At 22.8% G+C, this 13,203-nt stretch overlaps 3 protein-coding genes across 3 annotated transcripts; 1 reads left to right on the forward strand and 2 right to left on the reverse strand.

The window, feature by feature from the left end:
* Positions 1–862: 862 nt before the first annotated feature.
* PBANKA_1226800 (DNA repair and recombination protein RAD54, putative) lies at positions 863–4,009 on the reverse strand (the record flags this gene model as incomplete). Its single annotated transcript, XM_034566339.1, has 1 exon — positions 863–4,009. The coding sequence occupies one exon, from the start codon at positions 4,007–4,009 to the stop codon at positions 863–865; it is 3,147 nt and encodes a 1,048-aa protein (XP_034422946.1).
* Positions 4,010–5,306: 1,297 nt separating this feature from the next.
* On the reverse strand, positions 5,307–7,214 carry PBANKA_1226900 (mitogen-activated protein kinase organizer 1, putative; the record flags this gene model as incomplete). The annotated part of the gene is made up of 7 exons (XM_034566340.1): positions 5,307–5,749; positions 5,883–6,076; positions 6,185–6,338; positions 6,416–6,484; positions 6,582–6,647; positions 6,751–6,867; positions 7,163–7,214. 7 exons carry the CDS (start codon positions 7,212–7,214, stop codon positions 5,307–5,309), a joined length of 1,095 nt encoding a protein of 364 aa, XP_034422947.1.
* Positions 7,215–9,619: 2,405 nt separating this feature from the next.
* Positions 9,620–11,842, forward strand: PBANKA_1227000 (filament assembling protein, putative; the record flags this gene model as incomplete). The annotated part of the gene is made up of 2 exons (XM_034566342.1): positions 9,620–11,209; positions 11,606–11,842. 2 exons carry the CDS (start codon positions 9,620–9,622, stop codon positions 11,840–11,842), a joined length of 1,827 nt encoding a protein of 608 aa, XP_034422948.1.
* Between the last annotated feature and the right edge of the window lie 1,361 nt (positions 11,843–13,203).

Raw genomic sequence — 13,203 nt, forward strand, 5'->3', positions numbered from 1 at the left:
TATTTTTACCTTTATATTATTTCTGCTATTTAATAGGACTATAAAATAAGCTTCCCATTTAATTTTATTTGTAAATTTAATTTTTAATCAAACATATATAAGCACATACATTCTAACAATGTGGCCATAATATATAAACAAATATTTGCGTAACGTTTTTTTATAAAATTTCAAAAAAAAATTAAACACAACTATATACTATTTGAACAAAGCGCCGATGCACCAAAAAGGTGAAAATAAAATAAAATAAGGTAATAAATAGCAAACAAAATTGCGAAAGCATAAATTAAAAAATCGTAGTTGTACCCCATACGTTGATTTAATTTCAGTTCCAAAATTCGATTCTAAATTTTATATAGTTTTCACATTGATCACATTACAATAGTAAACATGAAAGGCATATATAAAAATATTTATATAAAAAAAAATATATATATATATATATATATAGAGTCTATATTTGTATATATTCATGGGCACTGAACTTTGGAGTTTTTCTGTGTCCACATTCCTCTTAAAATAGCTAAACATTCAAATATATTGTTTAACAGTTTTATGATCCTTTAAAATTATATTTTCTTAAATCTTTTAATTTTTATTAATACATTACTTCATTATTATAACATTTAACATTTTCTTAATATATTTAAATTGTTCGCACAAATAAAATTCCCAAGTATCGATTCAATTTTTTTTTTTTTTTCTTCACAAATTATATATCTTTCAAAAAGTTTACACATTATAATATTGTAAAACTGCTATTTTTATCTATGATATATTATGAAAAACATAAATATCCGATTTTCATATTGGACTAATATATGCCATTGCTCATAAGTCTATCCCAATAAATTTATCTGCATCATATAAAACAGGAACTATCTGTACTTATATTTTCAACTGACATATCTTCATCTTGTGATATGAGAATCTCAGGTTTCGATTCATCATCTTGTGATAAAAGTTCCATAAGATTTTTTTGTGTCATATTTCTTGTAACTCGTACTGAATTTAAATCATCACATCCATTTTTTTCATTAATTTTTAATTTTGTTGATTTTTCATGATTATTTAATTCCAATACATTATTAATATTGCCTTGTTTTTTTTTTTCATTTTTGGGATTTTCAATTTTATGAGAAAATGAATTATCTTTACTTATCTGTTCTTCCCCTTCTTCTTGTTCTTGTTCTTGTTCTTGTTCTTCTTCTTCTCGTTTTTCAATTTCATTCGAATTGCTCTGTTTCTTAATTAATTCTTTTTCTTTTTGATATTCCATTATTTCTCGAAGTTTTTTTTTGCATTCTTTTTTTTTCATTTCTCTCTTTTGGTCTTCTTCATCTTCTTCTTCATCTTCTTCTTCTTCTTCATCTTCTTCTTCTTCTTCTTCTTCATCTTCATCTTCATCTTCATCTTCATCTTCATCTTCATCTTCTTCTTCATCTTCTTCTTCATCATTTGTGCTATCACTATATTCACTGGGTTCTTTTTGTTTGGTTCGCTTTGACTTAGTAGGTTCTTTTTTTTCCGACATAGCAATAGGCTGATATGAAATATTATTTTTGTTTGCCTTTTGTTTGATAAGATCATCTCTAAATTCTATTTTACAACTCATAGAAAAAGTAACAAATTCATGCTTTAATTTTTTAAGTATTGGCAATGTGTTCATATGGTTTATTTTGCATTCCGTTGCTTCTTTAACTGCTTTAATTAAAACAGCATCTGGTACAGTGTCGATATTTAGATGATGAGCCCAAGTATTAACATCTTCTTCTTCAAAATCTTCTAACTGTTCAGAATATACTTCTGTATTATCTTTAAAGTTACATCTATTACATTCAATATTATCATGAGTTTCACATATCGTATTATTTTTATAATTAAATAATTTTTTAACATTTTCATCTGATAATTGATCCTTAGATAAATTTGTATTTGTCACAATCATTGAAGATAAGCCATCTTTGCTTATTTGTCTTTGATATACTTTTTCATCAATAGTACCTGTACAAAATAATCGATAAATATAACAAATTTTTTTCTGACCTTCACGCCAAACCCTTGCTAATGCTTGTTTATCATTTGCTGGATTCCAATCAGGATCTAATAAAATAAGTCTATTTGAACTTATTAAATTAATACCACATCCTCCCGATTTTGAAGATAATAAAAAGATAAATATATCATCTGTATTAGTGAAATCACTAATGACTTTATGTCGCTTTTTTATGCTTATACCACCATCTAATCTAACAAATTTATAATGGTTTTCTTTACATAATATTTCCATATAATCTAATGTTTGTGTGTAATTACTTACTATAACTACTTTGTCATTAGTTTCGTGTTTAATTGTTTTAAGCAAAAAATGTAATAACTGAAATTTAGATGATAGGTTATAATAACATCTATATACATCTCGTTTACATTCTTCTATTAATTTTTTTACAGATTTATCATAATCTAATTCAACTGCTTTTCTTCTTTCTCTCAAATATTCTCCATCTTTAGAACCATTATTATTATTATTATTATTGTTAAGAGTATCACTGATATTTTCCATACTATTATTAGTAGACAAATTAACACTATTTTTATTACTTATTTTATTTCCTCGACCTTTTACATTTTCTGCTATCACATCTTCAATCAGTTTTACAACTGGAATATGGCCAATGTCCTTTATATCATTTGCATTGAGTAATAAAGGATGGTTACATATTTTTTCTAATTTTTTTATATTAATTAATACATTAACTTTGTTGTTTGAATTATCAGATTTTAATAATTTCTTATCCTTTAAAAATAATACATATAAACCTTCTTGGATAGGGTTTAGTTTTATAAAAATATTTATCAAATATTTTACTGGTAAAACTTTAGATAATAAGTTATTAGTTCTTCTTAAAATAAATTTGTTAGTAATAGTTGATAACTCTGCTAAACGCTCAGATGCAATTTGTTGCTCCTTTTCTGTTGCATCTTTATCTCGGCCTATTAATATTGGGTTCGCAAATTTTTTTCGAAATGAATTAGTATCATCAAATAAATCAGGATTACACAAAGAAATCAGTGCAAAAAATTCTCCTAAATCGTTTTGTATTGGTGTACCTGATAATAATAATCTTTTTTTTGCTGATAATTTATATATACTTGTATATGTCTTGGTTTTATCATTTTTTAATCGATGTGCTTCATCACATATTATCATATCTATAGCGGACTTATCAATTGAATCATTATTAATACGAAAACATTCATAGGAACATATCAAAATTGTTGATTTTAAATCATATTTAAATCCTTCTAATTTACTTACAATCTTTTCCTTTACACTATCGTTAACACAAGTTACAGTACATCTGTTTGGTAACCATTTATTAATTTCATCATTCCAATTATTTATTAAACTAGCAGGACATAAAATTAGACACCTTCTAACTGCTGCCTTTTTATTATACCCCTGTTTTAATAATGTATATAATACACTTATACTTTGTAGTGTTTTTCCTAGTCCCATATCATCAGCTAATATACATCCACTTATTTTTTCATCTTTTAAATTCATTAAACATTCAAAAACAAATTGTACACCTTCTCTTTGATGTTCTCTTAAATATTGTGCTAATATTGGATCAACTTCTATTTTACTATTTTCATCTTCATACAAAACTAAAGGATCAAACTTTCTTATTATATCTTCAACTTTATCATTTTCATCACCTGTTTCGTCTGATCTTCTAGGGATTGAATTTTTCATCAAGTTTATCCATCCCGTTTTCCTTACTTTAACACCTAACGTTTTTCTTAAATATAAACTTTTATCACTTACGAATCCTGGCAATGGATTTCGAAATGGTGTAAACAATGTTGTTTTCTCATTTTTCCCTATACTCAAAATTGGCAACAATGTTGCTCTAACCAATGTAATACATTTTCTATCCGTGTTGTTGCTTTCATCTGCATCATCATCTCTGTTTCGTTTTGTGTTACCTCCGTACTTTCTCATAATATGGGGATATTAAAACTGTTAAATTCGCTAGGTGTGCATGCATATATATATATTTTTTTAACGCATATACATGGATGTATTTATATAGGGGAATTGTGCTATGCCTTAAACAGAACTAATAAAGAGAATAAATTCTATAATTATTTTAGTACACTAATCAGAATAACTTATTATATTATGAAAAAAATGTGTAACTGGGTATATAAAAAAAACTAATACGTACTAATAATACACATGCATGTATATTTCACATATACGAGATTGCACTTGCAATTTTAATTATAGAAATTGATATTACAAAATTAAGGAAAATACATTCATATTTAAATAACTCTTTTTATGAAGAATTACGATGTAACAGTGATATTTTAAAGCGTTATTTTGTTCTCGATAAAAAAAAAGGGGAAATGAAATAAATAATATGAATTGTGTGTGTGAGTAGGAAAGATAATACATATATAACATGTATGTACGATGTATATGCAAATAATGGTGAGACTATTCCTTGTTAGCTCAACATTATAATAATTTTATGATAAACAAGACTAAATGATAAGTTCGCACAAATTTTTATAAATATTCGATATTACTATTAAAGAATTCGAAATAATTAAATGAACAAAAAAATAATTTTATTAACAAAAATTAAATTAAAAATGTGAGAAAAAAAGGGAATACACAAGTGTATGGCTATATGTATGCATATACAAAATCATTATTACTATTTTTTTACACAAATGAGTAAACCTATTTTTAAAGGTATAAATATTATTTAAAATAATACCTTAATTTTTCGTTTTAAATATTTAATTATTATATTCTTATTTTTATAAAATACCTACAAGATTAGCCAATAAATTGTTATAAGATTATACACAGCTAATATTGTACATAAGCGCTATTTCTCTCTTTTTTTTTACTCCCCATTTGAATAATATTTTTAGCAAAAATTGTTAAGATATTTTAAATATGTTTATAGAGTATGTAAAATAAAAAAAGTATTTTTCTGAACAATAAAAATGAATTACATTTAATACTTTAAAAGTGTATGACAATTTTTTTTTTCAATTCCATTTTGGCTTTTAGCTAGCATAAAATAAAAACAATAATAATGAAAAATTATGAATTGTTCAGGTTGTTTTTGAAACACACATAAAGAGGCTAGTTTCGCTTGACCTTCTTTGTGCCAACAAAATAATATAACACTAAAAAAATATAGTAAATCGAAAATAAATATAATACCAACAAAATAAAAAACATATTTAACTGAAAGATAATTTTATTTTAAAAAATATTAGGAGTAATACAACTTAAATACATGTATATTCCCATATATATCACCACATACTAATTTATTGTCTATATTTTGAAACTCCATATCTAGTGAAGATTTCGGTTCTTTTTTACCATAATATTTGTGTTTATTTAAAACTGAATTATATTTATGTTTGTCTATGTAACTATTTTCTCCTAATACATGATTATTAATATTTAAATAATATGTTGGGTTTCCAATATGCAATTTATAGTATGTATTTTTGTAAATATCTAAATTTTCTTCATATTTTAGTCCTTCATAAAATGAATCATTATTTATTATGTTACTCTTAACAATATCATATATACATAATTCATCTTTATAAGAGCAGGAAAAAATAAACTTGTTTTTAATATCAAATTTTATATTCCTTCTATGATTATTGTTTGTGTCGCCTTTATATAATCCTAACACAATCCCTATCCATGAAAAAAAAATAAAAATAAAATAAAAAGTTATTATATATTTTATCTTATTTTTAATGTAAAAATATTGAAGGATAATATTGGCCTTAAATGACGAAGAAAATCATTTATCTTGTTTGTTTTTTACCGCTATTTTTTTCTACTAATTTAATGGTGTTATCTATCAAATAAACACAGACATAATTTCTATCGTTTGTTATATCCATACTAAGAATGGAGGAATGCATATTGTAGCTCATCATTTTGCCCATTCGAATGTCATAGAGTCTCATCGAATTGTCGATACTGCAACTGTATATTTCAAAGTCGTCGACAAATATGCTAAAAGGGAAACGCGCACGGGAAGTCAATAAATAGCGAAATAAACATACACACACGCACATATATATACATACTTATGATAAATACGCATTTCGTGCATATGCCTACTCAGAAATAAGGTCCTTGGCATCGTTGAGAACTTGCAAGGGTGTATTTTTTTTTTTGAAATCTCTTTCTCTAAAGTCATAGATATTTACTGAGTTATTTTTACTACAAATAAGCAATTTTTCGTCTTTGTGTAATTTAGCTACATTTACCTTATCTGTAAATAAAATTAATAAATATATGAACATGTCATACACTTTTTTTTTTTTTTTTTATCATTTTTTTTTTTGTAACCATTTACGCTGATTCTGTTTAAAATGTTGTTGGACAAGGTGTCCCAAAGATATACGTGTGAATCATTCCCTGAAATAATGGGCAGAGTTGTATCATAAATATGTGTGTAGTTAAAAGTACCACCTTTACATGCACATATTTAAGTTGAACATTTTGGTATATATACCAGCTGAGAAAAACTTTGTATTATCTCGGAAAAGTGCTATATCATTTATTCCCTTTTTGTGAACATCTGTGAATGTGTAAAATGAGAGAGAATGAATGTTACAGAAAATTTTGTTATTCTATGCCATATTATATTGATTTTTTTTTTATGAACAAGAAAATTTTCAAACCTTTATAAGTATTTATATGCAAAAATGTGTTAACATTCCAAAGGCAAACACTATTATCTAAACTCGAACTTATGATATAATTTCCATCATTGCTGAATAATATTTTAGTTATGCACGCTGTATTTAACGAGAAAAAAAAATAATTTATTCATATTATTATTAATTTTATAAATATTTTATATGTTAACTATAGTTTATCGTCTATACTATAGAATAATTTAATTATACATTAATTAAACACGAAATAAAAATTATTTTTTTTAAAAATAAAAACATCAGCAAACAAATATATATTAGATATGTTTTATTATAGAACGAATGGAAGCTATACATACACCATTTATTATCACATATATAGAGATAAATTTGTAAATTAAAAAAATAGTAGTTGTTGATATAAAAAGATACAAACCTTTATGGCCTGATAATGTACTTGTTTTTCTTGTTTTCATATCAATATCCATGATATAATTGTTTATAATTTTTATTTATGACATCATGAAAACAACGGATTAATAAACATCGCTGTGTGATAAAGGAATATCATTTTATGCACACAAATGTTGTATAATTTTAAAATGGGAATATATCCATAAAAAAATATAGAAACAAATATCTAAGCATATTTTTTAGTTTTCTCTTTATATCTACATATTAATATAAAAAAAAAAAATTCTTCGGCGAGCTGATAATTTTATGACTAAAAATAAATGTCATGATTTAAAAAAAAAATAAATATTTTAAAAATAATATAAAGAGAAAAAATATATAAAATATGTGTATACGCTTGTGAATATATAATAGAGAATGTTCTATAGTTTTATCCTTGTGGTATTTTTTTTTATTTACAAATTTTTTAAAAGTTAAAAATAAAATAAAATAATTGTTTAATACCCATTTTTCATAATATGAATTAAAGCCATAATAGAAATATCTCAATTTTCAATTTCATTATAATTTGTTTTGAGGTTCATAGTTTATACTGATTAATATCATTTCAATATGGAAATATTACATTTTTTCATAAAAAGGGAATTTATTTATATGTGCACCATGATTGCAGCAAATGATAATATAATAAGTAAAATAAAAATGATAGGGAAATACATGAATAAAAAAGAGGGGAAATAAAAAAATACAAAATTATGAATAAGAAAAGGATACAAAAATATAATATAAATAATTATATGAAATGAATGAAAAAGACAAATTAAAATATGATGATAATTATACACCTTAAATTAAATTGACTCTCAATTTTTTATGCATGTTTTGTATGATTTATAAGAATATGTATATGAAATATTTGTACAATATGGTATAATTTCCGCACAAATAAAAATACATATATATTTTTTTTGGAAAAAAAGATGCATTTATAAAATTTTATATTATTTAAAAAATTTTAAGGGTGTTACACTGCATATATATACGAACACTATGGAATATATTTATTTTTATAAATATCACAATGTGAATACCATAAAATGAAATAAAATTGTTGCATATAGTATGCAACTACTGCATTTATTCTGCATAAATAAAAATACACATAATGTATATAATATTTGTTTATATACTCATTTGTTTTGTGATTTAATTTGTATTCAGTATTGTTTTATTTTTTTGCTTATTTTTGTTTATTTTTTTGTTTACTTTTTGTTTATTTTGTTTATTTTTTATAATTTGCATACCGAAAAATGTATTTCACTGAGTTGCGTTTATTTCTTGTTTTTGAAAAGACATGTATATATACATAAATACTTTTTAGAACGGTTGCAAATATAAGATAGCAATTATTTGTTTATATATTGTGTATATATAATATATATACATGTGTATATTTATTTGTTCAATGATTGGTTTATTATTTAATTTTTTTTACTATGCATTTTGACGTGGTATATACATATAGCATAATTTGGAAATACAGATTTTTCAATTTTATATTTATTTTTGTTGATATAAAAATAAATGACCAACCAAATAAGTTTTATTTGTATCTTATCAATTAGGAAGATAAATAAAACACTCGAACAATTAAAAATACGTACATGTATGTATATATGATTTATTTGCTCATTTATTTCGCCTATAATATTTATTTTTTATATAGGACAGTAATGTATGTTTGTATATATAAATTATTTGATATAAAGATGATTTTATACATTCTTTTAATTGAAAAAATAATGCTCTAAATTCATCTATTAAGTGTTTTTTGTTTTTCCTTGTGGTATTTAAAATCGAATAAAATTAAAATAAATAAATAAATAAAACAAATTAAGAACACATACATATATTAATTCACATTGCCAATTTTTTCGTGTAAAAAGAATAAAAACATAAAAAATATTTTACATTTCACATATTAAAGTGTTTGCACTATTTTTTTTATCTTTTATTGATAATACTTTTTTGTGTTTCTTCCCATATTATCGTTTTATTCGTATAGGGATTTTTCTAAAGGCTCTATACACAGTTTAGAGATATTTGCTGTGTAGAATATTGGTTATTTGATATATAATTTATATAAAATTTTTTTTCTTTTTATTTTAATATCAAAATTTAAACCCGCTTTTGTGAATATATTTTCCATATTATAGTGTATGTGTTATAAAAATATTTACTCCGTTTATCGCATTAGTGTTTTAGCAAAATTTATAAATTTTTGTGATAGACAAAAAAATAGAACAAATAAAGTGTGAAAAAATACCTTCCGTTCAGAAAAAAAGAGGCTTTTTAATATACATAATAATACGAAGGAAAAAAAAAATATATATATATATATGTGTGTACATATATAGTGTAACAATAATCGTATAAAAATACCTCCCACTAAAATTGATGTTATTAATAATTTCCCATAATGTTTGATAAAAAGGAAGATTTAATTAATAGTAAGAATAACGACGAATTTTTAAAAAAAACATATGATAACTTATCTAAATATAGTAGAAAGAGCAGCGAAAATAGTTTTGATAAAATAGAAAACAACAGCATATCTTGTTCATACGAAAAAAATAATATCGAAGACACGACAGTGGATAATTTTTTAGGAATAAATAATCATAATAATATTAATAATTATAAAAACCATAGTAACTTTACCAAATTTCATAATAATAATAATAGTTCTAACAATATATATTATGAAAATTTGTTTAAAAAAAAAAATAAAAAAAATAAATTAAAAAAAACATACATAACACATATTAGTGATGATATTAAAAGTAACCGAAGTAGTGATATAAGTAATACAGCAGAAAGCAATATAGGTAGTACTACAGATAGTAATATTGGGAGTACTATTAGTAATAGTTATTCAAAAAGAAGCTTAAGTCGAAATATATTTATAAATAAGAATGAAGAAAATTGTATAGATATAAATAAAGATAATTCAAAGGAAGAAAATAAAGATATTTATAATAATACATATAAAATAGATAGTCATATCGACGAAAATAAAAAGGAAAAAAAAGATCGTAAAACACATGATTTTAACGAAGTTCCTCCAAAAAATATATATGAAAATAATTTTAACCATTCATCAAATTTAAGAAAAAACGATACATCCTATTACAGTGGAAATAATAAAACATCAAAAAATATTTTAGACAAAAACAATAAAACAAATTTAAAATTAAACATGAGTAGCGTAAATCGAGTGAATAGTATGAACAGTATTAAATGTATGACTAGGGTCAGTAGTATAAATAATGCTTGTAGTATGAAAAATATAAAAAATAGCCATAGTGAAGTTATATATGATGATGATAACATTTTTTATAAAACAAACAAAATATGCAATGAAAGAACTAAAGTTGGAAAAAAAAAACATATTGGGTGTAGTTTAAAAAAAAGAAACAATACGAATTATGATGATGATAGTACAATGTTTAGTGATATTCCTCGAAAGTCATTTGATATAAATGAAAAATGTATAAACAATAATACAAAAATAAAAATAAAAAGACTTTGTGAAAAAATTGAAGGATTTGAAAAAGAGATAAAAAATGAGATAATGCAAAAAAAATCAGTTGAAAAGGAAAAAATATATGTAATTAGAGAAGCAATTAATAAATTAGAAAAAAATTTAAATAGTGAAATTAAAAAAAGAATTGAACATAATAAGAACATTCAAACTATTTTTTCATCAGAAATCTCAAAAGTTCAAGAAAAAATTGAAAACGTTGTTAATGATAAAGTTAATGAAATTCAAAATGCTATAAAAGTATTAAACGATAAAATCAATACTATAAGTGGTAATATAGAAAATGAAAAAATTAAATGTATACAAAATTTCGAGAAAAAAAATAATCATATAGCAAAAGAATTTTCAAATTTACAAGCCTCTTTTCAACAAGACAAAATAAATAACAAAGAAAAGGAAAATAATATTTGTAAAAAGTTAGAAGAAATTGAAAAAAAATCCGAAAGCAAAATCGCTAATGAAAAGGTAATAAAATAATGCATTATTTCATAATGGTTACACTCTTTTTACATTTTGTTATATTCTCATGTTTTTTTTCCTCTATATATATTATTGCTAAATAATTTACATGGTAATGTTTTAAATTTTAATCCCTTTATGAAACGGGTTATACATTTAAAAAATCCATCAAAATTAGGTGGACAAATTTTCAAAAAATGAACTAGCCATTTGAAGAAAATTATTTTTTTTTATGAACAATTTTTTATTCTAGCTATTTTGTGCATCATTTTTTTTATTCCATATCAGTTATATGAAAATACCACGAGCATATTATGTTTACCATATTCATTGTATTGTATATATATATATGTGGTCTATATGAATATGTATACATGTGTGTATTTTTTTTTCAATTTTTAGAAAATTAGAGATAGCAAATATCAAGAAATAATATCATATATTGAAGAAATTAAACGAGAAAATAAAGGAAAAAATGAAAATTTTCAAAATTTTGTACTCGAAGAAATATCAACTATAAAAAATGGTTTGGTAATGGAATCACAAGCACGAGAGGCTGCTGATGATGATATTGTACAAGCAGTTAATCATTACACCAAAGCATTACAAGATTCGCTTAGACTTATCAATTCAAATTAAAAAAAAAATAGAATGCACAGATAACCATTAACATAAAAATAAAACAACGATATATGTATATCATATAATTTTTATTTGATTTATTTTACTACTTATACTTGTTATGATGCTATAAATATACAATACTATCACCATTCATAAAAGTGTGCGTGGAAAATAAGAAAAAATAATAGTTCCGACATTTTTTATATTTAAAATTTAAAAAATTTTTCCCCAATTGCTTCGAGTATTATATTTCCCCTTTTATATGCTCATTTTGTGTAGTATTTCTTTTTATCATTTCGTTATTTCAGTATTTTATTGTCTTGTATATTTTGTTTTGTTTTTAAGATTAAAAAATAACAAAAAAAATATACACATTTACGTCCATTTATGTATATATAATTTTTTGGAAACTCATAATATGTTAAAAAATTATTAATAATTAAAAAAAATTCACAAAAATAAAATATGTATTATACTACTATAGCTTGCGTTCTTTATTCTTATTTTATTCTTTTTCTATACGAAATAAATATAATTTTTTTAAATCACTATTAATACAGAGATGATGTTATATTACCCTTTTTAGTATATATTATGCATCCATATATATGTTAATTAGTATAGAAACATGTTTAATCCTTCTATATTTCACTACATTATTACATTTTTATATCTATATATCTGCCGAATTGAAAATATATAGGCATATATGATTAAGGCCTCATTTTTATAACAATACCTTTGTTTTCAGCTTTCATAATAAAAATAACATATATATTTTCGGAATATTTATTATTGTATATATACATGTGAGGTAGATTAAGATAAAATATTCGTATACGAAATTAACACTTTCCATATAAAAAATATGAAATATATATATATTTTTTTTTTTTTTTGAGATCAATGAAAAAAATAATTGATATTTTTGCAGCATAGTGAAAAATAGAAATGTTATATATTTTGCATACGTATTGAATATAAGTAAAAAATGCAAACAATTTATTATTATATTTTTTTTTTGTTATGAAAATGACATTTAATTAAAACTTATGATACTACAATAATATTTTATAGAAATGTAGTTAATTGTGAAAAAAATATATATGAAGCTTTGAACAAATTGTGATAGCAACTATTTTTTTTATTATAAAATTTGATTTGAGGAATGTTAAATCAGTAGCATAGTTTTATTAGCTTTATGCAAATAATTTTGTATAATTTGTATAACATTTATATTAAGTTTGAAATATTCAATTATTTTTAACATTTTTTATATCACTACTTTTGTTTTATCGTGATTTTTCCCTTAGATAAAGGGGGAGAAAAACTGCCACGACATATAAAACTATTGATTGGAAACAGCATATTATTTT

This window comes from Plasmodium berghei (assembly GCF_900002375.2).
Source record: "Plasmodium berghei ANKA genome assembly, chromosome: 12".
Classification (NCBI taxonomy): Eukaryota; Apicomplexa; class Aconoidasida; order Haemosporida; family Plasmodiidae; genus Plasmodium; species Plasmodium berghei.